This window comes from Oryza sativa, chromosome 2 (assembly GCF_034140825.1).
Source record: "Oryza sativa Japonica Group chromosome 2, ASM3414082v1".
Lineage (NCBI taxonomy): Eukaryota > Viridiplantae > Streptophyta > Magnoliopsida > Poales > Poaceae > Oryza > Oryza sativa.
In genome coordinates, this window is record NC_089036.1 from 26,513,397 (window position 1) to 26,541,140 (window position 27,744).

Consider the following 27,744-nt stretch of genomic DNA (forward strand, 5'->3'; position numbering starts at 1 on the left):
GTCCACGGCTGGCAGCTACTAGGTCGCACTCATACAGAGGATGATAGGTTATCTAATCGCAGATAATTGCAGAGAAACTGTGATCTTTTGATGACGGTCAACACTCAACACCAGAGCCATCACCAATAACAGGAGATGACCGCATCCCCCGTCAGAACAGCAGATAATGAAGAAAAAGTCAGCTCGGCTCCCCTTTTCAACCCACAGTACTATCCACGTCCGTACTATCAAAAACGTCGCGAAAGCCACCCGAACTCGGGCACACGCAAACGCACACGCAAAAAAAAAGCGTAGATCGAAAGGCGTCGAAGAGAAGGACACCGCGCCTTCGCGCCCCGGCCGGATAACGCGCCGTGCGGTGCCATGCAAATTGCGAGGTCTCTCCCCCGTAAAGTCACACGTGACACCGTGACAAGCACACCCTTCGCCTCAGCACACCTCACCCACGCGAGCGAGACGCTGCGCCTAACACGTCAGGTCGGCAAGGTCACCGACCGGCTGACCCCGCCCTCCTCGCGACCTCGGCTGTGGCATGGCCTCTCGCCGCGGCGCTTGACTCATCACGATTTCGCTTAATTAATTTGGATTTGGATGCGGATCCCTCGCCTCCTCGCAATTTAGCAACGTGATCGGCTGACTTAACGGCCCATGCTTAACGCACAAGCCGCCTCGCGCTCTCTCTGTCTCTTCGGCGGCAGTGTATATATAAAGCGCGCGCGCAGCTAGCCCCCACACATATCTTTTGTACACGGGCGTACTACGTGTTACGGCTGAACCAATCTATCCCCGTGCTCGCTGTGAGGCCATTGACCAGAGGAAACGGAGGAGGAGAGAGCGATCGTGGTCGTACGTACGTTGGGAGAGAAGAAGGGACGCGCGCGCGCGCGCCGGAGCGGCAGGGCAGGATGAAGGTGCAGTGCGACGTGTGCGCGGCCGAGGCGGCGTCGGTGTTCTGCTGCGCCGACGAGGCCGCGCTGTGCGACGCGTGCGACCACCGGGTGCACCGGGCCAACAAGCTCGCCGGGAAGCACCGCCGGTTCTCGCTGCTCAACCCCTCGGCGTCCGGCCGCTCGCCGACATCGACGACGGCGCCGCTCTGCGACATCTGCCAGGTGAGACAAGAGAAGCAAACGATCGCCTTCGATCTGGATACAGAGGGGGTTATTAGGGTGTGGTAGTAGCTGATCAATTTTGGTTGTCTCGTGATGCAGGAGAAGAGGGGTTTCCTGTTCTGCAAGGAGGACCGGGCGATCCTGTGCCGCGAGTGCGACGTGCCGGTGCACACGGCGAGCGAGCTCACCATGCGCCACAGCCGGTACCTCCTCACCGGCGTGCGGCTCTCCTCGGAGCCTGCCGCGTCCCCGGCGCCGCCGTCGGAGGAGGAGAACAGCAGCAGCTTCTGCTGCAGCGCCGACGACGCCGTGCCGGCCCCGGCGGCGCCCGCCACGAGCCACGGCGGGAGCAGCGGCAGCAGCAGCATCTCCGAGTACCTCACCACGCTGCCCGGGTGGCACGTCGAGGACTTCCTCGTCGACGACGCCACTGCCGAGGCCGCCGCCGCCGCCGCCGCCACCTCTTCCGGCATCTCCGCGAACGGGCCGTGTCAGGTTGGTGCCACTGATCGACCATAGAAATGTCGCACAGTACTAGCTATCGTCAATATAATCTTGAATGGTCCAACAGCTAACCATCTTTGGCACGATCCTGCATCGATCGATCGAGCACACTAGCACATATCCCGTTCATGTCTGCATCGACATTACTACATCCAGTCCAGCAATTCCATTATGGGGGGTAGCTTGTAGTTATGCTCGCAGCTTGCACTATGGTCCACGCTGTATCGATAATATCTTCTTGGGGGGACCACTTAGATGGATCATTTTGGACACGAGCAAAAATATTTAGTACTCCTTGCTCTCCCGAACACAACTAAAATCGTAAAATGCATCGCCATTTAATTTGGAGCTACTGCTGTGGGATCTCGTGACTGATATGGCTCTGTACGTTTGGACAGGGGGTAACACGGATCGGAGGGCTGCAAGAATCCGCCGGCTACCCTGCGTGGATGGCGCAGCAGCAGCTGTGCTGCGACGGCCTCGTCGCCGGCGACGCGTCGCCGGCTAGCCGGGAGCGGTGGGTGCCGCAGATGTACGCGGATCAGCTTGCCGCCGGCAGCAAGAGATCCAGGACGTCCACTGCTTCTTCCTACTCCTACTGGTGAAACTAAAGCAATTGAGGCCATGGTTTGTACGTAGTAGATGTTGTTTCGGGCTTAATTAATGACTGCATTTTGCGCTTCCGGACGGGAGTGTTTGTGCGTTATTTTTGAGGCGCAGAGGAAAATCTGAGCCTTTTGTATCCCTTCCTTTTTGCTCGTCACGACTAGTACTGTATGTTTTTCTTCTACGCAATAACGAGAATTTTTCCTCTTTTCCAATGTAAGAACCTGGTTATCTGGGATTGTTTGGACTTTTGGATGTGGTTGAGACGTTCAGTTCCGGTGGGTCTAATCGATTGGAACCGGGGGCGAAGGGGTCAACCGGAGTAGAGCTTAGTACATGTGCCATAAATATGTTGCAAAGCAGAGAGCTATCACCTCGTTGGTTTTCATTGATGCCGTTTACACAGGCAATTGTCAATGCTAAGCATAGAGTTCAGAAATACCGGTGCACCACCTCGGGTGTATTAGATCGTGACAGCTACATGCTTGGTGGTTGGGCCAAGTTTACAAGACATCAAGGCCCATCTTGCCACCCCCATAAGCTTGCGGAATAAGTTTATTTCAGGTCACTCATCTTAACGTCAGTTTAATTTATATCCTCGAAACCAAAACCATGTATAGCATGTCTCTTAACTTCCAATACCATATGCTACTTAAAATCCTATAACAATATTATGTCCGATTTTAACTATTGTGACGAGTTGATTGTAGTCAAGCCATGTGAGCCCCACATGTTAGGGAGAGGAGCCTAACTGGCATTCCCTTCTTCCTCCTCCACTTCTCTCTTTATCTCTCTCTCTCTCTCACACACACACATCTTCTCTCTTCGTCGGCGGATTTATCGAGAGGGAGCAGCTGAGGGAGGGGCAGAGCTCACGATATCAGCATGCTCGTTGCTCCTCCGGCCGCTTCGAGCTTGGTGACGCCGATGCTGGCACGCCGCCACCGCCAGTCTCTCCTCTCCTACCGGTCGATGGCTTTATCCATGCCGCACGTCGCGCTTCTACTCGTCGGTCGCCGCCCTGGAGAAGATGGGGGAATAGAGGGAGAGAGGAGGAAGAACAGTGGCCCGCGGACATGTGGGGTCCACGTGAATCCTATGTTGACTCAACCTGGTTGACCATAGTTAACTCATCACGTTAGCCAAAACCAGACACAATGTTATTTTGGGTTCTAGGGTATTTCAGTATTGAAAGTTGAGGGACACGTTATATCTGATATTATATCTAGGTAATATAAAAGTTTTTTTTATAGGGAAGGTAATATGAAAGTTTATAGAACATATTGTAGTTCTTTGTTTAATACACACCTTGAGTGTGTGCCAGGTGACGTGAAACCAACTAATTTCAAAAGGAAACCACATGAGGAAAATATCATTCATATCGCTCAACAATTATTGCTTTTGGCAAACAATGGACCTCGGGCGCCATATGAAATCTACTGGTCACTACCAGCATTTGCAGAGAGAGGGACCGGCGGGAGGAGCGCTAGGACCTTGGTTTAGTTGGTGGCTGATTAGAGTCACTAATAACGAAAATTTATTTATTTTTGATAAACACAATATAAGCGTAGATGCCCATAACGTACGCACACTCACCCCCTTCCCTATGAGCACATTCGGACTCCCGCTGTTGACGGTTAACGTCACTCACCACTAAAATAATATTAATTAGCTGTAAATAAGAACACTAGTGTTTGTCTAGTATTTGAATCCGAGTAGACTGATTCTACCGTAAGAAATATAACGAGTTAAACTACACTGTACACTCCCATTTGTAATTTACTATGGAGTTGTTTGACCTTTCATAAAAAAAAAGCTCCCAATACAATACTTCCTCCGTTTCATATTATAAGACTTTCTAGCATTATACTCCCTCTGTCCCCATAATATAAGGGATTTTGAGTTTTTGTTTGTATTTTTTGATCACTTGTCTTATTCAAAAAATTTGTGTAAATATAAAAAACGAAAAGTTGTGCTTAAAGTATTTTGGATAATAAAGTAAGTAAAAAAATTAAATAATAATTCTAAATTTTTTTGAATAAGACGAGTGTTCAAACAATGCAAGTAAAAACTCAAATTCCATTATATTATAAGACGGAGGAAGTAGATGTTAATGAATCTAGACATATGTATAAATGTGGGCAATGCTAATAAATAGTGATCCGGAAACCCAATGGGCCCAAGCATATGATGTTATTGTCGAAAGAAGTGGGCCGTTGCCCGCAATTTAGCACCCGAAAAGCAGCAGACACAGAAGCGAGCGAAACCACCACGGAAAGATCTCCCCAGTCCACACGTCGAAATCGATCGAAATCGAGGGGGCCGGAGATGGCTGCGGCGAGAGCAGCGGTCCCCATCGCCGTCTTCCTCCTCCTCGTCCTCGCCGAGGCCGACCCCGCGGCGGCGACGCGCTCGCCTTCGGCCTTCGTGCAGAACGCCATCTACTCCAATCGCATCACCATCTTCTCTAAAACCTACTGCCCGTAAGCCCTCCAGGACGCCCCTTTACACGGCTCCTTTCACCTGTTTTTCTGGTTGGATTTTGGGGGAATTTTTCAGGGATGTGCGTGTGCTTGATGGTGAGGAGTGGCAGGAGTAGATGCCGCAGCGAGGAGATCTCCGGGAATAGAGAACGGGTTCATATACCGTGAATTAGGGTGGATTTGTTGTGCAGTAGATGGTGTAGTGCGAATTAGGAAGATTTGCCCTGCAATTGGAACCCAGATTGTTGAGAAATAGCTTAATTTAAGTTAAATTGAGCTTGTGAACTGTGGTCGGATAGTTTTATTTGACGGAATTTGAACATTTTGTTTGCTTAGAACTGAAAATAGTTACCAAACTGTCCATATACGAGTAGTTTTTATTCAAACTGTTGAATAGATCCAGCTATGCCTTGGTTTGCTAGATTTAACTCTATGATGTAGTATAGTCCCCACTACACCCCCTCTGGGCAGTACAAAGCCCTGGTGAATTTTGTGGAATGTATTTCAGGTAAGTTCTCTTTACATTTTTTTGGAAGATCTTTACATATTTCTGTCGAGTCTTTAAAACAAAATAAAATGGTTTGACCTACTGATACAATAGAGAAGTCTTAATACAGAGGGGGTATCCTACTCGAATTGCTGTCTGCGTACTGCACATTGTGCTTCTGTAACATATGGTCTAAGATAACCTATAGGTTGAGATTATCCTACTGGAGTACTAGGAGCGGCAATAGTGGACTCATAAAGTATCTTGTACTATTGTACCATGTGGTTAAACTAGTTAGTACCCTCAAATCAACTGGCATTAATTGGTTTGTTTCTTGGGTAGCAACGGGTTGTTTTTAATGGAGTAGTAAACAATCTGTGTCTACACATTTGTCCACACACACATGCTATTATAATGCTTGCATATTTGTATCACTCCTAAGGTGTATTACAGATTTACAGTTGGGCTATAATCCACCAATTAGAAGAATGTGGTGTCCATGTGTTTATATGCAGTGTACATGTGTTACCCTAGCATATTAATTTGTAACATGGTTCCTTCCTATTATTGAAGCAAACCATCTGGTGGGATAAAAAATTGTGAAGTTCGTTTTTGGGATATATATGTGTGTTTTAATATAACAAAATTAAAAGACATTTAACTGTGACTGTACAAAGTGAATACAAGGATGCAGTTCATTGTTGAAATTTGCATGATTGTATTTGTATACCAAATTAAGGATGAATTCTGAATCACAAGAAACCAAGGAGTCGAAGACTGAGTGGTTGAATTACTAGATCTTTTGTTCTCCTTGAAATATCCTAAACACTTCTTATATGGCACGACTAATGAATTCTCCTGTAACTGTACCACTCCTGACATCTTCTTCTCAAATGCCTCTTTACTCTTGTTCTTCTAGGTACTCTATGCGTGCTAAGCGTATATTTAGAGATCTCAAGGAGAATCCTTATATTGTTGAACTAGATCTCAGAGGTAATCATCTTGGTCTCATGGAGCCTGAATCAAATTTCAATTCATTCATTTGACAGCTTGAAGTTAATAGTACTCTATACATGCTATGCAGAGGATGGTAGAGAAATTCAAAGTGTTCTTCTAGACTTAGTTGGCCGTCATACTGTGCCACAGGTGTTCGTGAATGGCCAGCACGTTGGTGGCTCAGATGGTTAGTGTTTTATGCTGCACTGTTGTTTCTATGTAAGCATGTACACTTCCATAAATATCAACAATCTGCTTGCTGAATATTACAGATACAGCAAATGCTCATTCTAATGGACAGCTTCAGAAACTTCTTGGAAATAGCCAATCACAGCGATGATCTGTAGTTAAGACTATCAAATACTCGTGTATGGCTAACATGTGTGAGAAGAAGGGGGCCGTCTTTTCTCTTTACACAGGATCCTTAACAGAATGTTGCAGCTTCAGCAGTTTTTTTTGCATGGAAGTGTTGTGACAACGATTTCTATGTTTGTGATTCATCTGTCAAGCGCATATTCTATTAACTGCTGTGCCGGCTCTGTACTGTTTGTGACTTTGTGTTTATAAGTTATTAATTCCCCTTGTATTTACAATGACTATCAATAATAGGTAGTGCGGCTATGGTTTGTGTAAGTACTTGAATTTAGTTGACTTTTGGTGATGAATTTTGAATCTGAAACAGAACTCCTGTAAACATGTCTCAAAACGTCATGAAAAGTTGAAAACTATAAAAACTGCCTTGCAAACTCATTAACACCCTCATCTTTTCGCTTATGCTTATGATTATCATCCAAAATTTAAATTTTCAACCATAAATCTAAAGTTAATTTTAAGGTTTTTTTTCATCGAAGTTTATTTTTCAGCTTTTACTTTTAGATCGTTGAAACACATATATAAAAGTTTTATTCATAAATTATTTCTCGTTTGTAAACATGTGAATAAGCCAAATGATGGCACCCTAAAACGGAAGGGGATCCCCTGACATTGTGTAGTTTACAATTGTGCCACTATTGCTGAAACCTGAATTCAAGATTTGACACCTGATTGCCTCCTTCTGGTGGTGCCAATAAAACGCGTGGGACTGGAAAAATCGTGACAGAGCACATGAATCGGAATGTATTGGATGATCAAACTGTTTGATACAATATTGCAATGCACTAACAGGTAGTTATATTTTTTGAGTTTATTTAGTAACTGCAAGCACGTTTCTTGGAAATAAATACATAAATATCACATAAAATAGTGTCCCCGGCATGTGCATTGGCCGCATGGCACGACGATCACACATTTTATGAACCAACACTGCAGACGATTGATCGATCCTTCATCGCCTTATGCCGAGCAGCCAAAAGGCGAGCAGCGCAAGCACGAGCGAGACGTAGTCGAACCTGAAGACGCGGCGCAACATCCCCATCTTGTACTCGTCCCAAGGCGGGTATCTGAACATGAACTCGACCAGGAGGCTCCTCCTGACCACCGCCTTCCTGTGGCTGAACAGCTCGAACGTGTACTTGCCGTGGTACTGCCCGAACCCGCTCTCCCCGATCCCGCCGAACGGGACGCTGTCCAGCCCGTACTGCATGCACAGATTGCAGCGACATATCAGAAAAAAAAAGGGCATCACATTTTTTTTTTAAGTTTTGAGTAAATTTCACAAAACCATATATACTTTAAATTAGCTGGATGGCCCTCTGCAATTGCACGGATAGACGGATAGCACCCATATGAAATTATGTACTTAAAGTATTCCTATCAAAAACTCTTCTCCAATTTCAAATATCTATTCCTTTATTCCAATACTCCTCCTTTGAACCAATACCCAAAATAAAAGTCACTTTAAACTTCCATTTCCAAAAATAAACCAAAACTCCCACATGCATAGAGTCTATGAACTACATGTATTTTATTCAAATACCCCTCCTTTAACCCAATACCCCAAAATAAAAGTCCCTTTAAACTTCCATTCCCACATGCATAGATTCCATGAACTATATGTTAAAATTTATCTCCAAATCCCAAATAGTCTCCAAACAAATTCTTTTGAATTACATCTCCTTCGTTTTAACTACATCTCTTTTTAGATTCTATTAAAATAATCCCCTTCAAAAATTCAGAAAACTCTTCCATTTCTTTTGGACCGAAATCCTTCCAACCGGTCATCTCCCTCCTGGGCTAATTCCATCACCTTCCTGTTTGGGTCCTTCCGGTCTTTTCTCCCTAACACGGCCCAGCCAGGCCGTGGCCCAGCTGAGCCAACCGCCTCCTTCCTTCCAGAGGGCGCGTCGTGCGCACGCCGCTGTTGATGCAAAAAACAAATTTGGTCGTTAACAGCCGCCACTGCCCTACCGGAGTGATCTCCGCCTCCCCTATAGCGTATCTCGCCGTACCATCTCACCACTAGCATTTTCCCACTCCGGCGAATCCATTTTCCCCATTTCCTCCTCTCCCACCTCACATCAAGCCACCTCAGAGTTTTCTCTCTCCTGCCGGACTAAGTTCTTGTCATCGGCATTCCCAACTCTTCCCTCACTCCCCATGCCGGTTGCCGCATTCCTCCATTGTGTTGTGTTCGGGATTGCGTTGAGGCGCCACCGTTAAGCCACTGGACGCGCCGACGTCGTACGCCTTCTCCTCCTCTGCCTGCTTGGCCTGAAGCCCTAAACCGAGGAAAAAGAAGAGGAACAGACATAGCCGGGCATGCAGACGTCGCCATTGCTTTGTCCGATCGTGTGCAAACTCGGACGATGGACCAAAAATCGCATGTGATGATTAGAAAGATATAATTTTTTAAGTAGTTAAGATTTCATATTTTAAATTCCAAATTCTAGTCATTTTTAAATTGTACTCCTATATGGACTAAACTCCTCTTCCAATATTCCTTATTTTTAATTTTTAATATTTCTAATTGTATTTTTATATGAACTGTAAACTCATCTTTCATTATTCTTTATTTTTTTAATTTCAAATTTCAGTTATTTGTAAATTGTATTCCTATATGGACTCTAGACACTTCTTCTAATATTCATTTTCTTAATTTGGAATTTTAGTTATTTGTAAATTGTATTTATATATGGACTCTAAATTCTACTTTTAAACTTATTATTTTTTATTCCAATTTTTAATTAATTCTAAATTCCTATATGGACTCTAGATTCTTCTTCCAATCTTCCTTATTATTTATAAATTGTATTTTCATATGGAATCTAAACTTATCTTTTAATATTCCTTATTTTTATTTTTAATTTTAGTTATTTCTAAATTGTATTTCTATATGAACCTCATATAGACGCTTCTTCCAATATTTATTATTTTTTAAAATTTATAATTTTATTTCTATATGGACTCTAATATCTACTTTAAATTTTCTTATTTTTTAATTTTGAATTTCTGTTAATTCTAAATTATATACCGGTATGGACTCTAGTCTACTCTTCACTATTCCTTATTTTAATTCTGAATTTCAGCTATTTTTTAAATTGTATTTCTATATGGACTCTATTTTGAATTTATAGGTTGTGAGACTTACCATGGAGGCTTTTTTATTATTTTAATAACTTAATAGATTTGGCTAAAATATATGTAGTTTTATGAAATTACCTCTTTAGATTTTACTGCAGGACACTGTGAAAGATTTTATCTCTAACAAAGCATGAGTGCGCATCTCGTCTCGTTGTGTTCTTTTACCTGCACAATCGCGTCGTTGAACAAGACGCTCCCGGAGGACGTTTCTGCGACGATCCGCTGTTTCAACTTCTCGTTGTTGGTGAAGGCGTAGATGGCAAGCGGTTTGGGCTTCGATTTCAAGAACGCGATGCAATCCTCTGTTTTCTTTACCTGCAAACAAGAGCGGCGTTTGTTGTTTCCGCCAGATGCGTGGGTTGTGCTTGGTTCAATCAAGAATTGCCGCTATCTTTGTCGACTCGTACCGTTATGATTGGGAGCAGTGGCCCGAATATCTCCTCCATCATGATGTCGGAGTCGAACGGTGGATTCAGCACGATGGTGGGCTCGATCCACCTGCACAGTTAGAATCACGGCATGATACACCGAAATTCCGTGTATACGATTGGCTAGGAATGCAAAAGGTTGGAGTTAATAATTTACAGTGTCTTGGGGTCAGCGTTGCCGCCGTGCACAATGGAGGATTTCACTTGATCATCCTCTAGAAGGTTTGTCAACCTATGGAAATGCTTCTCGTTCAGGATGCGCGCCATGTACTCTGGTTCGGTAAAGAACCTCTTGAGTGTAGATTTAAGCAGTTCAATCTTCAGAGATATGACACATACACCAGAAACGACATTTGTTAGAAGGATAATTTACTATATATCCTTGATAACGTACAAGAAGGTACCACATTTTCTAATGTAAAATTTAGTACTTGTAAGTACTAAATAGTTTGAGCTACCAAATTCTCAAGGTCTATAAAATTTCTCTAGTTAGAAATGTGGTACAAAACTCATCTGGCGAAATGGCACTAGAATCAAACGAAAATTTCAGAGTGAAACCAGACCAGGAATGGTGCAAACTGTTCCTCGACAAGTATGTAATCGATGGCAACGCAAGCTTGTCCTGCACAAGTAGACCATTTCGCTCCGATTATCCGATTCACGGCGACCTGTGCGACCAAGGCATCATCAGATAAGCTCACTCTTGCCCTTCCACCTTCCAACCAGGCATTGTATCTCAGAACTGAAAACTGGTGAAGAACAGATCGAACGCTATACCTGACACTCCCTCTTACTGTCAAGGCAGTCAACGATGCACGGGCATTTCGAGCCAAGCTCAAGCGCGACCGGCGTCAGGTGTTTCGCTGCTTTCGTCATAATGATGCGCCCTACACGAGCATTCCCTGAAAAACAAAATGACCATCATAATAAATACAGTCAATAACGACGAATTGAAGTTTCAGAACCAAGTTGAGTTTGGCACAGTGTACGTCATGCATTTACCGGTGAAAAGGACCTTGTCCCATCTGTGCTCCATGAGCTCCTCTCCTACCTCCGCCCCGCCCTGTACGACCTTCACGGCATTGGCGTCCAGATACTTCGGTATGTTGGCGGCGAGGAACGCGGCGGTTGACGGTGCAAACTCGGAGGGCTTCAGAACAACGGCGTTGCCGGCCGCTATGGCCCCGGAGAGTGGCTCTAGAGCTAAGCCTGTGGACGTACGGCATGCCATGAAAAAGGTGAGCACTGAGCCACAGACCATGCAAACTACCACGCAATTGACAAGAGTGTTTGGTTATGTGAATTATGGTCATGGACATGGTGCCGAGATAATCTGAAGTTCACCCTATCGTCTTATTTGTAACATATAGGCCCATTTGTCATCTACTCGGAGTGTCAAATCAGCGAAGCCCTAATGTTTGCAGTCCTAATATTGCAATTTTCTCCTTTTATTTGGGAGCTTAAGATTCCGAGATCTGCTGGTTGGTAGCCAGCTTCTAAGAATCTAGAGAAGCTGAGTTTTCTAGTTTCTGGGTACTAGTTTATTTTCTGGAATCCACAACTACAGATTCTGAGAATCTGGGTGACAATCTGTACTGTTTGGGGGTGCTGGAGATTCTGGGAGAAGCTGCGGCAGCCAGAAGCACCCCCAAACAGGCCCTAAGATTCTCAAGAAACAGTTGGTTGGTAGCCAACTTTTGACTTGATACTATAACTATAGATTATAAGAATCTACACTGTTTACTAAAGTTAGACATACTGAGAGAAACTACGACCGCTAGAATTCCTTAAATATGGCATATATATCTTTTCATTTGAATGACCAGTCCATGAACATGGTGTTATAAATTGGTGCATTTCTTTCTATTGAGTTGCACGCACAAGTTAGGTTAACCTAAAAGCTTAAGTTCATAGAGGAAGATGGACAGTACTCTGATGCTGACAACTGTACGTAGGAATGCATTTTTGGATGTATTGGCGCTCAAAAGGTTAAGGCAATATAATGAGTATGTTCATGATCTCTGCAGTGACGGACGTGATCAATTCAGCAACCAACCACCGTGAGACCGATGGAACTTGCTGCATTAACTTGCAAGGCTTCATTGCATAAGACGATCGAAAATTAATATATATGTTACCATCGGGCAGCTATGAGACTAACTCACGATTACGATCTAATAACACACAGGTCTCGTCTCTGAAGGCAATTATTAAGCATGTGGGCCGTTTTATTTTCGTAATCGAGAAAAGAAGATCACGGTCCTCGATCGAGTAACCTTTTTAAAGTTAAGTTTCCATTGTGAACTTCAAAACTGTAACAAATTGCGATCCATGCTATTCTTCTTAAGATGTTTTTGGGTTATGTACTTATATGGTTAAAAGGAAAGATCTTTTAGACAAAGAGGACAAAAATACTCTGTTCGTTTTATATTATAAGACGTTTTGATTTTCTCAAGTCAAATTTTGTTAAGTGTGATTAAATTTATAGAAAAATATAGTAACATTTTCAACATAAAAACATATAATCAAAATATGTTCAATGTTATTTTAATAAAACTAATTTTGTGTTACAAATATTTCTAAACTTTTCTATAAATCTGCTTGAATGTACTTAAAAAGTTTGACTAAGAAAAAAAATAAATCAACTTATATTATGAAGCGGAGGGAGTACGTCGCATCTCTATCGCTGTCTCACCGTTAATTAGATACCGATATGTAGAAGTTGTCACACCATATTAAATCACTCTTCACCGGAAAATCCTGTTTAAAATTAATTTGGTGCGGTGGTGAAGTCATAGATGCATTACTTGATTCGATATGATTCAAATATTAACTGTGCGTTTGTGTGCCTCTTCAGTTGGTGTGGAGATCAATTGAAGTTATATTTTCATTGTCAAGAAAAAGAGTCTGGTATATGGATCAGGAAAAAATGATTTGCTCTGCAACTAATAGACTTCCTTTATGAAAAACAGCCAAGCCGACCATGATGAATGGAGCAAAATGGTTTCACCTATTGGGAGATTCCAGCATGAGAAAATGAGCACAACCCCGATTGGTTCCGGCACGACCCGAGCGTTGCATGGAAATGAAATAAGCGGCACATCAACCTGCACCCACAAAACCCCCAACTATCCAGTCAGAGTACGTAACAAATGAATTAATGTGCCGGCCTTAATTTTGCAGAAGCTTATATTGCACCTGCTGGAGACTATACATCTCTTCTCCGTTTTCTTGCCATAAGGAATATGCTTGCTTGACTATCATTTTTCAAAGTACATATTCATGAAAGAACATTAAATTACAGCATTATAAATCTAGCTAGTAATGGTCGATACTAATTACTCCCTCTATATAACTATCAAAAGTAGATTGAGGGATTACTATTTTTACTTATTTTCTGTTTAAAGTTTTAAAATTTTGACTGCCGCATATTTTAACGGAGCCATCATTTTGCTTATTCGCGGAATAAGCGAAACGGCATATTTGAAAATAAAAGGTAATTTGTAAATAAAATTTTTATATACGTGTTCTTAGCGATATGAAAACAAAGGCTGAAAAATAAGCTTCGATGAAAAACCTCAAAATCAGCTCCAAATTTAAGCTTAAAAATTCAAATTTTGACTGATAAGCATGAGCATAAGCGAAAAGGCCCTAACACACGGTGCAGGATTTAAGTAGGTGCAGTTCTTGCCTTCTCGGGCGAAGCCCATTTCTTGAGGTTTTGCAGCGTGTTCCTGACGGACTTGGCAAGAACCCCAACCTGTGGACGAGCAATTAATTAATATACATAAACCAGAGCATAAACCGAATGAACAGAGATCATCAGCTAATTTAACAAGCGTTTGTCAGTTGCCACGGCGAGCGATCGAGGTCACCTCGTCTCGGAAGGACTCGACGCGGTGCTTGCCGAGGTCGTCGTGGAGCGCGTCGAAGATGGCGTCCTCCTCCTCCGTGATCATCCTGATGAGGCCCCCGAGCTGCGCCTTCCTCCACTCCAGCTCCTTGGTCCTCCCGCTCTCGTACTCCTCCCTCACGCCGGCCACCAAGCCGCCCAAGCTGCCGTGCTGCGGCTTCTCCTCCATGTGTGGATCGCCGCAGGCAAGCAGCTAGCTTGTGGCCGGGGATGCGATACGTTAAAATGCGATTGATTATCTGGTGGCTTCTTAATTTATAGCAGAGTGATCGTGAAGAATAGGAGGACCCGGTGCCACAAGACCCCCATATTCGACTAGAGATATAAAGTGGTTAAGGTACATGTATTATGTATTATATAGTAAAGTAGAACTCAATAATAATATACAATTTTTAGATAGGGATAAGGTTTTAACTGTTATCAAGGAGGTTGGAACCTGTCTAAATTCTTATCTCCCGCATTCATATATTTTAGGTCTCGATCGTTACCCTTCTTATTATTACCGATTTTTCAGGAACACCCAGTGATCTTCTAAGGTGGTAGGTTAGCCGGTTTAAATTCGAAACCTCATACCTTATATTTATTTAATGTTAGATAGTTCTCTAATATTCACTTTTTTTTATTATTACCTATTTCTAGTGATTCGAGGGTAGAATCGGTAGATACAGTAGTTCATCAATGGAGCTGAGCTGGAACAGGGTTAGCATTAATTCAGTCATTTAAGCGTGTTGTACTGTGCGTAGCAAATAAGGTGGAACAGGGATTCAGTTGGGATAATCTAACGTGCGACGAGCAAAGCAGGTATATGCGTGAACTCCAAGCTGCTTTACGTGTACACAAGGCACGTGAAAGAAAAATATGCACGTCATAGAATCCATTGAGGGTTCCCGTGTCGCTCCCTCCAGGGTGACATGGGAGGCGACATCACAGGCCACCCCTGCCCCCACTTTCCTCCTCTCCGCCTGAGCAGCCGCCGGCAAAGCCGAACGACGGTGAGGACGGCAATGGCGTGCCTTCTCCCTTCGTGCAAGGTTTGGCGGCTAGGGCATCAACCGGTCATTGAGCGGAGGGGTGGCAGACAACCGAGACGACTGGGTTCAGCGCCGCCGAGGCCGGTCGAAGTGGATCCGACACCGCTGGAGATGGATCTAGCCCTCTCGTGGCCAAATTGGGGGGGGGGGGGGGGGTTGGCAGCGCTGACCGCGCATCGTCAAGTAGGAGGAGGAGGCCGTGGCGAGGGGGAGTTGAGGAAGGCCCCGCGGCATGAAGAGCCACGATGACGGGACGCCTGGGGGGAAGACTAGGTCGCTAGGAGGAGGAAGGTCAACGGTGGTGGAGAGGCAGGTGGCGGGGGAAGAAGCTTGCATGGCAACGGGCTGGATCCGGGCCCTCCCACGCCAGATCCCGCTGGGAGCGACGAAGAGGTCACCGCGGCCGATGGCTGTGGACAAGAGGATGACGGCGGCGAGGCTGGCTCGGTCGGTGGCGGTAAGAGGCCACGGGTACAGAGAGCTGGCACGGACAATGCTCCGGGTGACCAGTGGTGGCATGAGGAGACGGGCGCGAGGCGACAGTGATGTGGGCGGGCGGCTTGAGGCGGGGGTGCCGTGGGTCATCTGGATGAGGTGGCGGCGATGGTGGTATCGTGAGGTTGGTGCAGGAGACCTGTGACAGGCCCTGATCCAGACACTTGTCCTCTTGCGACAGCGCCTTGTCGTCACAAGATGGCCACGTCGATGGCCGACGAGGCGTTGGCGCGGTGGCTATGCGTCGATCATGTACGAGTGGTGGGCTACTGTTCCAGCAAACGATTTTGACTCGGGAGGGTAGAAAGTTTATGGGCGAAAGCCTAGCCTTCGGGCCAACAACGGCATCTTCGGGTGCCGCTTTCCCCTTGGGGGGTGTTGTGTGATCTCCTCTGCTCACCTTAATGATTTTTTTCAGGGGGGGAAACTTTGTCCTGGCTTCCCAAGACGGGGAGTGGCGGCACTTTCAAGTGTTATTCCCTTCTTGAAGGTGTTGTCTAGAAGTTCCTCTCCTTAGGCCTAGTTCGATCTCCTAATTTGGAGATAGATTTTGGTTGCACATAATACAAAAAAAAAACCTCGTTAACATATGATTAATGAAGTATTAACTATTATAAATTTAAAAAATGAATTTATTTGCTTTTTTAAACAACTTTTATATAGATTTTTTTTAAAAAACACACCATTTAACAGTTTAAAAAGTATGCTAACAAAAAATGAGAAAGTTGAAGTTTAGAGTTGGAGATAGAACATGGCCTTAGGGGTGTCGTGTCCGTTTGCCCTCAGTAGCGAGACGCCGAGATCTGGTTGTAGACACGAGGTGTGTTTTTTTCTTGGAAAAATTTGCTACAGGACACAGAAAGATTGTGGCCTTTGCTGTGAGACATCCGAAGATCGTGTATTTGCTCGTGGACACTATAAAAAAGTGGTAATTAGCTGGCGGACACCGGCCACATTATTTTATTATTTCCGGTCAAAACGGAGAGAGAAACTTTGGTTAAAGACAAGTTTACCCATGGACCCACTCGTCAATCTTTCTTTCTCTGTTCATCTTCTTCATCTTCTCTCTTTCTCATTGTGCTGCCGCCGAGCTCCGTCGTGGCCGAGCCGTCGTGCGTCGCCACTGTCGGTGGTGAACCCCGGCGATGCGCCATTGCCGAGCCGGCTCGGGCCGGCCCCGTTGGCCGCGCGCGTCGCGCCTATGCTCTGCTGCGAGGAGGAACATGTACCAACAGCTCGCTGCACGGCGTCGCCTCGGGGTCCTGCAGCGCCACCGGGTTAGGCGACCACGATCGGTGCTTCTCCGCGAACGCCGGGCACCCCAGCGCCGCGTTCCACTGTGCGCGCGAATGCGGCGCGCCATGAACTGCTCCGGCAGCCGCGTCTCGATTTTGTCCAGGGTCATAAGCACGAGCACGGAACGGTCGAGGTAATAAGGTCTGTGAGGAGGCGGAGAAAGTGGAGAAGTCGACGAGGGAGATGAGGAGCACGGCGGCGAGGAGGCCCGCAGCGACGGCCGGCGTGAGGAGGTAGGCGCGGTTGAGGCGTTGAGCATGACGGAGTACGCCAGGATGAGCGACGCAAGCGAGCGCCCCGAGGCCGGTGGCACTAGCGACGACATCGTCGTCACTGGATCGTCCCGCTCACTACAACTGGGCCACTGATGCCGTCGAGCCTACCAACTACTAGAGCATATTATTCAAGTCCCAACGGTTCAGAACCAGCCGTCCATGCAGCACATGAAAAATTTCTCATGCACGGACGCGATGGGTAGGAGAGAGAGAGGAAGCCGTGCGTCGTTGCCGTTGGCGGTGAACCCCGACGATGCGCCGCGGCCGCCGCCCCGCCGTGGCCGTGCCATCCTGGCTCGGGCCGGCCGCCGTCACGCCCCTGCTCCGCTGCGAGGAAGAAGAGGATAGAAAAGAAGAGAGAGAGAGAGAGGGAAAGACGTGCGTCGGGATGTCGTCGTGTGTCGTTGCCGTCGGCGGTGAACCATGCGCTGCCGCTGCTGCCTCGCCGTGGCGGAGCCGTCCCGGCTCGGGCCGGCCGCCGTAGCGCATCTGACTCCACTGCGAGGAAGAAGAAGGGGAAAAGAAAAGAAGAGAGAGAGGAAGAATAGTGTCCAGGGGTATTTTGGTACTTACACAACTCTTTCTCTCTCCATTTTAACCGGACATAATAAAATAATGGAAGGAGTGTCCATCAGCTAATTACCATTTTTTTCAGTGTCCACGAGTAAATACACTATCTTTGGGTGTCTCACAACAAATGCTACAATCTTTTAGTGTCTGGTAGTAAATTTTTATCTTTTTTTTCTTTTTCTAGCTATAATCTTTTATGATTATAAATATTAATTATAAAAAATTTTTAAATAAGACAGAAATTGAGCGTAGAAATGTCCTTAAAATGGAACGGAGGAATTAATAGTCCGAGGAGCATCTTCGTCTCTGGAAAAGTATGGCAAAGTATGGCAGTGACGTGTGGGGGAGATAGACGTAGCTTTGGTCCATGTTTATGAAAAGGAGGCAATCTCATTCGGAGAGATGACCTTGCAACGGCAATCAGTGACCCTTAAGAGATGACCTTGCAACGGCTTCAATAATAATTTCAATCAGTGACCCTTAAAAGTGATTGAAATTTAATTCATGATCCTAAACCATACAACCGGATATCTTGACCCCCAAACTCTTAAAATCGGTACAATTTAACTCCCTAGGCGGTTTTAGAGGGCGGTTTTGTTGACGCGGCGTCTACGTGGCGGTATTGACCGGGTCTCCTTTACACGTGGTGTTGAGGTGACATTTACAATTTTAAAATATGTGTGGGACCCATTTGTCAGTGACACATTAAAAAATCGTGGGACCCACGTGTCCCTTCTCCCTCCTCGCCGCTCCCTCTCTCTCTCCCTCTCTCCTGCTGCGGGCAGTGAGGGCCGGAGCGGCGGCGGGCGGAGACGGTGGCGAGCGGCGGAGACGCGGGCGTGGCTCGGCGGCCTGCTAGTGTGAGCGACAGAGACACGGGAGTGGCGGCGGCGGCGGCGCCCGGCCTGAGCTCCACCGCCTCCTCGCCGACGGCGACCAGTCGTTCGAGCAGGAGGACGGCGGCGAGCGGCACACGCGGCGGGCTTGACGACGACGACGTCCTCCACCGTCACCGCCGCCGCTCATGTCGACGCGGTCCAAGTCGGTGACCCACCGTCAAATGCTTGCTCGTCGCGTGGAGAACCTCTTCGTCCCGGGTCATGTGTGTGTGAATTGCTCGTGTTGCTCCACTCCTCTGTCTGCTCCTCGTTTATAACAGCTGGAGTGTTGGTGGCTCTGGCTGCGTCGACGTGCGCAGGGCGTTGGGTTTTGCTACGACGAAGAAGGCGTAAGCACACCCGTGCGCGCGGTTTCGTTCGCGATGGTGGCGAAGAAGCCGAGGGTTGTGGTGGTGGGCGCGGGGATATCGTGCCTCACGGCGGCGCACCGGCTGTGCGGCGCGGGCGGGGACAAGTTCGAGGTGGCGGTGGTGGAGGCCGGTGACCGAGTCGACTGCCGGATCCTCACGTCCGAGTTCGCCGGCCACCGAGTCGAGATGGGCGCCACGTGGGTGCAGGGCGTCGTCGGGAGCCCCGTGTACGCGCTGGCGCGCGACGCCGGCGCGATCGGGGAGGAGGGTGGTGGTCTCCCGTACGAGCGCATGGACGGCTTCCCCGACCGCGTGCTGACCGTCGCAGAGGGCGGCGAGGTCGTCGACGCGGACACGGTGGCTGGCCCGATCGAGGAGCTGTACAGGGGCATGATAGAGGCCGCGCGCGACGGCGAGGCTGGTGGTGGAGGCGGCGTGGAGGAGTACCTGCGCCGTGGCCTACGGGCGTACCAGGCGGCGCGGTCTGCCGGCGGCGGCGGCAAGGAACTTGAGGAAGTGGAGGAGGCGCTGCTCGCCATGCACATCAACCTGGAGCGGACCGACACCTCCGCCGACGACCTCGACCTCACCACCGAGGGCGAGTACCGCGACTTCCCCAACCCAGAGCAAGCATTTGTTGTGTCACTGACAAATGGGTCCCACATATAATTTAAAATTCTAAATGCTACCTCAACACCACGTGTAAAGAAGATCCGATTTTATGGTTTAGAATCACGGATTAGATTTCGATCACTTTTGAGGGTCAATAAGGGTCAATAAGTGAACTTATTCCTAATAATTAATAGGTTGGCCAGTGATTAGACGAAAGCGGCGCGCGCGCATTCGGAGTTGGGCCTCCGCGTGGTAGGCTCATCCGCGCAGATCGCTAATTGGCCCAAGGATTCCTTACATCTTCAACTAGATAAGTTTAGAATTGTTTTATCTTGAACCATCCTCTAAGCACATGTTTCCCTACTATTTTCTTCTCTATCGAGAAGCGGATACAGCAGCAGGTAGGCTTAAAGGGCTCCCTCAAACAGTCTAGCTTTTAGCTTTTAGTTCAGATTCTGAGAAACTGTAGTTGTAGAATTCAGAAAATAAACTAGATTCTTAAAAGCTGGTTACCAACTAGCTGCTTATTAAAATTTTAAGCTCTCCAAAACAGGCCCTCATTAGGCTCTGGCCTATCCTCCATTTTTTGCAATTTTTTTAATAGCAGAGCTATCAGCCATGGCAGAGCAGGAGCACTAGCTGGTGGGGAAGATGAACAGGAGAAAGAAGGCTGAAGCCTGAATCTGTATGCAGATGAGCCCAATAGATACTCGAGTTGACCACCTAGGGCTCAGTGGGCTGGTCCATCTCTTGTCCCTTTGTCCATCTGGCTAGGGTTGGTATAAGGAAAAAGTACACCGAAGGTCCCTCAACTTGTCTTCTTACAAAATCGTCCTTAAACCACAAACCAGATACAATGCATCTTCCAACTTATAAAACCAGTGCAAACTAGTTTTCTCGACGGTTTTGACTCCGGTTTTACCTGTCGTGGCAGCTCTCTCAGCATGGGGCCCACGTGGGCCCCAACCCGTCAGCCTCTTCTTCCCCCTCCTCTCTCCACCTCTCTTCATCTCTCCTCCCCTTCTTGGCGACCGGCAGCAGAGAGGAGCTGGGCGCGGCAGGTGAAGATGGGTGGCCGCCCGACGGAGAGGAGCTGGACGCGGAAGGCCGGTGCGGTGGGCGTGGGCGGCAGCCGGCGGGAGAGGAGCTGGGCGGTGGCGCTCAGGCAGCGGCATCACCGAGCTCGACCGGCCGTCCCCATCCCCCATCCTCGACGATGGTGCATGGGGAGAAGGGCCGGCTGGTCGGTGCGCGCGGCCATGGGCGGCGTCATCAACGAGCTCGACCGGCCACCCGATAGAGAGGAGCTGGAGGCGGATGGCCGGTGCGGCGGGCACGGGCGGCGGAGTAGGTGCTGGCAGGCCGATTCTCCTGGATCAACCTCCGCAGCCGATTCTCCGGCGTCATAGGATGGCTTGCAGCAACAATGTTCGCTCCCCTTATAAGACCAGTAGGTGGGATTGCTCTCACTACTCGACCGGACTGCACAAGCATCTCCAATGCTGCACAAGCAAAAATCTGTGGCAGCGTTGACAAGGCCATGGCCATGTACGACGACGTCTCGAGCGGCGGCACCGCCTACTGCTCACTAGGATCGACAAGCCACGCTGCAACAGGATCTACCAGCACCAGCTCCGACCGCCGACCGACGCCGCCCATCGAGCCTGCCTCCTCTCCATTGTGCTCCCCCCTGCCGGCCGTCGAAGGCTGCGCTAGCCCTCCTTCCCCGCCAGCCGCCGGCGTGCCCACCGTGCCGGCACCCCTCCTGTGCTGGCGTGCTCCTCGAGGGGAGAAGAGAGAGAGAGGGGAAAGGAGAGGAGGGAGAGAGAGAGGGTGGTGTTGACGTCGTCACCTGACAAAGTGGGGCCATATGGGTCCCACGCCGACTAAGCCACCACGTCAGATAAAACTAGAGTCAAAACCACCAAAGGATATAAAGTGAACGGTTTTATAAGTTAAGGGATGTCGTATATCTGGTTTCATGGTTGGGGAATGATTCTGTAACTCGATGACAAGTTAAGGGACCTTCGGTGTACTTTTTCCATGGTAATAATGAGGAATAAGTTTATCTGAGGTCCCTTAACTTGTCGACGAATCCGATTTTTGTCCCTCAACCGGAAAACCAGATACAACGAGTCCTTCAACTGTCAAAAACAGTGCAGATGAGGTCCCCCAGCGGTTTGGACAGCGGTTTTGGCTGACGTGACGCCTACGTGGCTAATTTGACTCGGTCTTCATCTGACGTGGCGTTGACGTGGCAATTCGATCTGGAAAAAATATTAAAACTCATGGGACCCACATGTCAGTTTCAAACACAAATTAATAAAAAACGGTGGGGCCCACATGGGCCCCACGTGTCATTCTACCCCTCATCTTCTTCCTCCTCTTCATCTCTCTACAAGCACCATCCGCTTGGATATCACGTGGCGCGGCCATCCCCACCACCAACCATGGAGATCTCTGCCGCCGCGCCCCCCTCCAGGCCGCCGCCGCTCCTCCTCCTCCGCCCGCTCGCCTCCTCCTCGCCCGTCCCCCGTCACCGCCACCTCCTCCTCCATCACCATCAACCGCCGCCGCCCTTCCACCTCAGCCACCGCCACCGTCCGCCGCCGCGCGCGCACCCGCCCCCGCACCCGCCGATCCAAGCCTCCCTTCGACACGGGCGGCCCTTCTCCGGGGACGACGACGACGGCTTCTTTGGCCCGGGTGGTGGAGGAGGATGAGGAGGGGGCGGGGGTGGAACCGCGGGTCGAGGTCAGGGGCTGGATGGGAGGACTCGTTGGGCGAGCCGGACATTCCCGCGCCGCGGAGGTCGGCGGCGGAGGCGGCGCTCGGGGTGGTGTACGAGCTCATGTGCCTCATCGCGCTCTCCAACTGCACCCAGTTCACCGTGCGGAGGCTCGCGGACCTCCTCACTGCGCGTCGTCGTCTTCCGGTGCGCAACGGCGTGAAGTCGGCGGGGCGGGCGGGCAGAGCGGCGGCGCGAAGCCGACGGGGCGGAGTGGGGCGGCGGCGGGCGGACGCGCAGGCGGAGTGGCGGCGGCAATCCGGCCGGGCGGAGTAGCGGCAATCCACCGGCGGCACCCCCAACTCCCTCCGCCGGCATCGTCGCACCTCCTCCACCGATCTCCACTCTCGCCACGGCGTCGCCTTCCATCTCCGGATCTGAGCGCCGCCTGGGCCATCTCCGAGGCTCTTCTCCCGACGGCCACCGTGCACCGCCCCTTCTCCCCGCCCTCCGTCAACCGTCGCGCTTGGACAGAGATGAAGAGGGAAGATGGGGAGAGAGGAGGAAGAAGAGGAGGGGTAGAATGACATGTGGGCCCCACTATTTTTTATTAATTTGTGTGTGAAACTGACATGTGGGTCCCATAGGGTTTAATATTTTTTCTGGACCAAATTACCACATCGGCGCCACGTCAATGCCACGTCGGATGAAGACCGAGTCAAATTAGCCACGTAGGCGCCACGTCAGCCAAAACCGTCGTCCAAACTATCGAGGGACCTTATTTGCACTGGTTTTGACAGTTGAGGGACCCATTGTATCTGGTTTTCTGGTTGAAGCATGAAAATTGGATTCGTTGACAAGGTAAGGGACCTAAGATGAACTTATTCCTAATAACGAGGACTCCTCCAGCTCGCGGGCGGCATGCGGCTGAGGCCGGCTTTGCACTGGCTGAGAATCAGACAGCCGGGTGGGCCGCCATGACTAGCTAGGGCTTGTGACGCGGGCTGTGTTTAGTTAACATCAAAATTAGAAGTTTGGTTAAAATTAAAATTATGTGACGAAAAAATTGAAAGTTTGTGTGTAAGAAAGTTTTTGATGTGATAGAAAAGTTGAAAGTTTGAAGAATTATTTTGGAACTAAACACGGCGGCAGTTGCGCCATTGGGGCTCTGACCTGCTGTTTCTACTCTAGCACTCTCGTACTCAACTAGTGTGCTATCTGCTATATAGTACCATACGACTATGAGTCATACTATTATGATGTTCTCAATAATTATACGAGTTCACAAGACTGAGATTTAGAAATAGAGTCTTATCCATACGTTTCGTTTTTTTTTCTATTGCTAGATATTTCGTTTTTTTTATTGATAGATGTTTCGTTTTTTTTCTATTGGTAGATGGAGTAATGATCTATCGTAGATTTGCAGTGGAGAGAAAAAAACCCACATTGCTCACTTTACCAGCAATTCAATAATACCCCTCCAACTAGTGGGAGCACAAATCAACTCAAGAGATTACGAGTAGTTCATCCAAATAAAAATATTGCTAATCCAGCACAACAAATATCAAATGCGAATTATACTCATTAAATCTGACTTATATTTGATCACGTATATATGCGTATGCGAGCACGGTGTTGGCAGAAGAGGAACTCGAGCTTGAGTAGGCGCCGGTGCATGTAGTGGTCGAGCTAGAGCTTAACACCTATGGAGCTTTTGAGCTTTGAGTTTGGGACTTGGGGACAAGGACGGAGCTCAAACGGGGGACGAATCGTCGGCAAATGAAGCCGGCATCTAGATAGGCTCGACTATGTCCCCTCAGATGTTCCTCTCTCAAGCTCAAGCTCGACCTCACTGGAGGAAATTGAGGTAAAAGACGAGGGACAACAAGGGTTTCCAGCCTTCCAGGTGAAAGGTGATCTCGCACTCCCAAATTCGGTGGATCATGACAATGTGAAATTGGGTAGCTCGAGATTAATGAGAAGGGGTGGGACCTCAGAGATTCTGCGTCAGCTACGGAATCCCCGCAAATGCTAATTCGCGCGCTGCCGGCACACAAGGCCCACGTGCACGCGCGATTTTTTTTCGACGCTATTTCTTTTTTTTTTTGCTTTTTCTTTTTTTTCGTAGCTGCCGTTATTTCTTTTTTTTTTCGCCGTTGACTACCGTACTCGTGTAGGAGTAGGATTCAAGATTTGAAACTTTCAACTCAAAATTTTTTTGATATTTTTAACTCAGATTTGAAAACTTTTAAGTCAAGATTTAAAAACTTTTCACTCGGATATAAAAACTTACAATTTGAACTTGAAAACGTTTAACTCGGATTTAAAAACTTTCAACTCGGACTTGAAAACTTTTAACTTGGATTCAAAAACTTTCAAATGAAGATTGAAACTTTCAATTCAAATTTAAAAAACTTCAAGTCAAGATTTGAAAACTTAACTCAGGTTTGAAAACTATTAACTCATATTTAATAATCTGAGTTGAAAATTTTTTAAATCTAAGTTGAAAGTATTTAAATCTTGACTTGAAATTTTTAAATCTGAGTTCAGATCTGAAATTTAAAGTTTGTTTCAGTCAACTTAGGAAAAAAAGAAAGACGCGTGATGAATTTTTAATAAAAAAAATGAAAACGGAAAAAAAAAGTTAGCGCTGAGCGCTTTTAGCGTCAACAAAACGCGCCACGTCTCCTCCTAGCGCGTACGTGCGCGTTAGGAGCATCTTGCTGGATGAGCAGCGTGAGCACGACGGCCGCTGTATATGCCGATGTCACGTGAGGAGAGAAAGGAGATGAACGTAGTGAGGATGAACACTCGAGTCATTGACGTGTGAGATCACTAGTCCAAAGTACAAAGAGTTTAATTACTAGGAATAATCCGGCCAATAATAAGTAGGTATAAATAAGGGCGGATCCAGAAAAAATAAATTGAAGGGACTCAATTACACGGTTTCTTCAACCTACAGCCATTTAGAAACATTTAGTTTATCATTTATGGTGAAAAAATTGAAAGGGTGCTCCGATAGATATCCATGGGTCTTGTGGGTGTAGGGGGGACTCGAGTCCCCTCCGCACCCACATTAGATCCGCCCCTGGGTATAAATAGTGCAAGAGAAAAGGTGAGGAACTTTGTAAACTCACTGTTCAAAAGAGTTAGCACATTTCCACATTATTACATTTATTATTTCCTTTCGAAATATCGAAAGTAAACACACACCGGAATTAAAGTCGTTATCTATCTACAGACACTTAGTACGTACTCCCTTCGTCAAAAAAAAAGTAAACTCTGAATTTTTCATGTCCAACTTTAACTGTCCGTCTTATATGAAAACTTTTTATAATTCGTATTTTTATTGTTGTTAGATGATAAAACATGATTAATATTTTATGCGTGACTTGTATTTTTAATTTTTTTTATAAATTTTTTAAATAAAACGGAAAACTCTTTTTATGGGACGGGACGGAGTGAGTATTAAAGAAAGAACACAATATTTCACGGAAAGCACTTGGGACACGTGGCGTTGCTTTTCTGCGGGGCCCCACGGCAGAAGGAGAACTGGTGTGGACACTTTGGCAAGCAATTGTCCGCCAAACTCACCACCGCGCCGTCCTCCTTCAGCTGCCTCAGCTGGCTCGGCAGGGCCCCACAGAGAAAGTTCCCCTGCAGCATGAGCCTGACAAATGGGACCCACTTGTCCGTGGGCCCGTCCGCCGCGGCCCGAGCCGCGTACTGATCCGGTATGCCGCCGGCGAACATGTTCCGGTCAAGCCCGACCACCGCGAGCCGCGGCATCGCCGCGACGCATCCAGGCAGCCGCCCGGTCAGCCTGTTCCCGCCGAGGTCCAGCTCGACGAGCTGGCTCGACGCGCCGCCGTCGGGCGCCTCCTCGACGGCGCCGAGCTTGTTGGACCCCAGCCGCAGTTGCTGCAGCGACGGGTGCGCGAACGCGGCGCCTGGGACCGCGCCGGACACCGCATTGCCCGTGAGGTCGAGCACCCGCATCGCGGGCAGGGCGGCCAGCGCCGCGGCCTGCAGCGGCCCCGCGAAGCCGTTGCCGCGCGCCACGACGGAGACGAGCGAGCCCGGCAGCCGCCCGGGCGCGTCGAGGAGCGAGCCGGACAGCGCGTTGCCGCTCAGGTCGAGGTAGGCGAGCGAGCGCATCGCGTCCATCCGCGGCAGGGTCCCGGTGAGGCCGTTGTGCTGCAGCTCCATCCGTTTCAGGGAGCCCAGCGACGCGACCTGCGGCGGGATGGCGCCGGTGAGCGCGTTGCGGGAGAGGTAGAGCTCCTCGAGAGACGACGCCGGGGTGAAGAGCGACGCCGGTATCTCGCCGGAGAAGGCGTTCCCGGAGAGGTCGAGGACGCGGAGGCTCGGCGGCAGCGGGGACCCCGCCGGGAGCGCGCCGTGGAAGCGGTTGCTGGCGAGGGAGAGGAACGCGAGGAAAGGGAGCGAGGCGAGGACCGTGGCGGGGAGCGTGCCGGAGTACCCCGCCGGGTCGAGCGACACGCCGGTGACTCGGTGGTAGGAGGAGGAGTTGGGCGGCGCGTAGCAGCGGACGCCGCACGGGAAAGCGGCGCAGGGGTCGCGGGCGAAGTCCCACGACGCGAGGCAGGAGTAGGCCGGCACGGTGGCGGCGTCCACGGCCGATTTCAGCGACGCGAGCGCCGCGGCGTCCCCGGGGAATGTGGTGACCACCGCGTCCGCGGCAGCCACTCGTTGGAGCACGAGCAGCACCGCGGCGGCCAGCTCCAGCAGCAGGATCGGAGCAGCGGAGGAGGAAGCCATTGTTGCACTTGCACCGACGGAGGAGATCATGGGAGGCAGGTGAGGTGGGGGGGAGAGAGGCAAGACGACGGCTTTGAGATGGGCGCTAAAGCCGAGGTGGTAAGGTAGGCTTTGAGTGGGAGCAGTGGAATGTGAGCTGTGGTCAGAGTGTGGCGTGTCCGTGTTAACCCGGGAAATCCGCGGACAAAAGGGACAAACAAATCGCACCACACCGCACCGCACCGGGCCCCGTTCTTTTCTTTTTTCTGGCCTCGTTTTTTTCCGGCGTCGCACCACGCATACTAGGCGGTTGCCAATGGCGACGACAGCTTTTGTTCGCGTTTCTGGGTGTTCGTCTCATGATTCATCCGTATGATTAGCCCGGTGGATAGAATTTACAATGCCGTGCCGTCCACTTCAGAGTTCAGTCGCTTTGTTCGAAGCTTGAAACACTCGTGGAGTTGAGGTTTTATGCGCCGAAATCGCTAATAAGTCGCGCGGTCGGTTTTTGGTCCACAAATTATTTTTTCGGTACGTATACGGTTGTATATGAGTATATCTATAAAGTTTGGTACATACATTTATATCATTTTTTATACATTTGAAATGTATACGTAAGTATAAAAATTATACATATGTAAAAAACTATATAAACATAATTTATATGCATATATACTTT

The 27,744-nt window shown here is 48.5% G+C and overlaps 5 protein-coding genes and 1 pseudogene across 5 annotated transcripts; 4 read left to right on the top strand and 2 right to left on the bottom strand.

Moving 5' to 3' along the window:
• Positions 1-735: 735 nt before the first annotated feature.
• Positions 736-2,442, top strand: LOC4330144 (B-box zinc finger protein 20). Its single transcript, NM_001416789.1, has 3 exons — positions 736-1,112; positions 1,212-1,607; positions 2,015-2,442. The coding sequence occupies exons 1-3, from the start codon at positions 906-908 to the stop codon at positions 2,219-2,221; spliced, it is 810 nt and encodes a 269-aa protein (NP_001403718.1). The 5' UTR covers positions 736-905; the 3' UTR covers positions 2,222-2,442.
• A 2,016-nt stretch (positions 2,443-4,458) lies between these two features.
• Positions 4,459-6,851, top strand: LOC4330145 (monothiol glutaredoxin-S6-like). The gene is made up of 4 exons (NM_001416791.1): positions 4,459-4,705; positions 6,112-6,185; positions 6,277-6,375; positions 6,461-6,851. The coding sequence occupies exons 1-4, from the start codon at positions 4,551-4,553 to the stop codon at positions 6,526-6,528; spliced, it is 396 nt and encodes a 131-aa protein (NP_001403720.1). The 5' UTR covers positions 4,459-4,550; the 3' UTR covers positions 6,529-6,851.
• A 435-nt stretch (positions 6,852-7,286) lies between these two features.
• Positions 7,287-14,373, bottom strand: LOC4330146 (aldehyde dehydrogenase family 3 member F1). Its single transcript, NM_001416792.1, has 10 exons — positions 14,011-14,373; positions 13,827-13,895; positions 13,146-13,242; positions 11,138-11,344; positions 10,913-11,037; positions 10,699-10,803; positions 10,293-10,453; positions 10,115-10,205; positions 9,873-10,022; positions 7,287-7,764 (listed from the first exon to the last, which is right to left on the bottom strand). The coding sequence occupies exons 1-10, from the start codon at positions 14,215-14,217 to the stop codon at positions 7,513-7,515; spliced, it is 1,464 nt and encodes a 487-aa protein (NP_001403721.1). The 5' UTR covers positions 14,218-14,373; the 3' UTR covers positions 7,287-7,512.
• A 4,603-nt stretch (positions 14,374-18,976) lies between these two features.
• On the top strand, positions 18,977-19,633 carry LOC4330147 (polyamine oxidase 1). The gene has a single exon (XM_015769026.1). It carries the CDS (start codon positions 18,977-18,979, stop codon positions 19,631-19,633), a length of 657 nt encoding a protein of 218 aa, XP_015624512.1.
• Positions 19,634-21,934: 2,301 nt separating this feature from the next.
• Positions 21,935-23,198, top strand: LOC107280064 (uncharacterized; annotated as a pseudogene).
• Positions 23,199-25,420: 2,222 nt separating this feature from the next.
• Positions 25,421-27,170, bottom strand: LOC4330148 (probable inactive leucine-rich repeat receptor kinase XIAO). The gene has a single exon (XM_015768738.3). The coding sequence runs from the start codon at positions 27,114-27,116 to the stop codon at positions 25,794-25,796; it is 1,323 nt and encodes a 440-aa protein (XP_015624224.1). The 5' UTR covers positions 27,117-27,170; the 3' UTR covers positions 25,421-25,793.
• Positions 27,171-27,744: the final 574 nt, after the last annotated feature.

Excerpts from the sequence above, each read along its gene's own strand:
- LOC4330144 (NM_001416789.1), top strand. The coding sequence starts at position 906 with ATGAAGGTGCAGTGCGACGTGTGCGCGGCCGAGGCGGCGTCGGTGTTC. Across the intron at positions 1,113-1,211 it reads CGCTCTGCGACATCTGCCAG|GAGAAGAGGGGTTTCCTGTT; the intron begins GTGAGACAAGAG and ends CTCGTGATGCAG. Across the intron at positions 1,608-2,014 it reads CCGCGAACGGGCCGTGTCAG|GGGGTAACACGGATCGGAGG; the intron begins GTTGGTGCCACT and ends ACGTTTGGACAG.
- LOC4330145 (NM_001416791.1), top strand. The coding sequence starts at position 4,551 with ATGGCTGCGGCGAGAGCAGCGGTCCCCATCGCCGTCTTCCTCCTCCTC. Across the intron at positions 4,706-6,111 it reads TTCTCTAAAACCTACTGCCC|GTACTCTATGCGTGCTAAGC; the intron begins GTAAGCCCTCCA and ends TTGTTCTTCTAG. Across the intron at positions 6,376-6,460 it reads GCACGTTGGTGGCTCAGATG|ATACAGCAAATGCTCATTCT; the intron begins GTTAGTGTTTTA and ends TGAATATTACAG.
- LOC4330146 (NM_001416792.1), bottom strand. The coding sequence starts at position 14,217 with ATGGAGGAGAAGCCGCAGCACGGCAGCTTGGGCGGCTTGGTGGCCGGC. Across the intron at positions 13,243-13,826 it reads AATGGGCTTCGCCCGAGAAG|GTTGATGTGCCGCTTATTTC; the intron begins GCAAGAACTGCA and ends TTGTGGGTGCAG. Across the intron at positions 10,804-10,912 it reads ACAGTAAGAGGGAGTGTCAG|GTCGCCGTGAATCGGATAAT; the intron begins GTATAGCGTTCG and ends TTGGTCGCACAG.
- LOC4330147 (XM_015769026.1), top strand. The coding sequence starts at position 18,977 with ATGGTGGCGAAGAAGCCGAGGGTTGTGGTGGTGGGCGCGGGGATATCG.
- LOC4330148 (XM_015768738.3), bottom strand. The coding sequence starts at position 27,116 with ATGATCTCCTCCGTCGGTGCAAGTGCAACAATGGCTTCCTCCTCCGCT.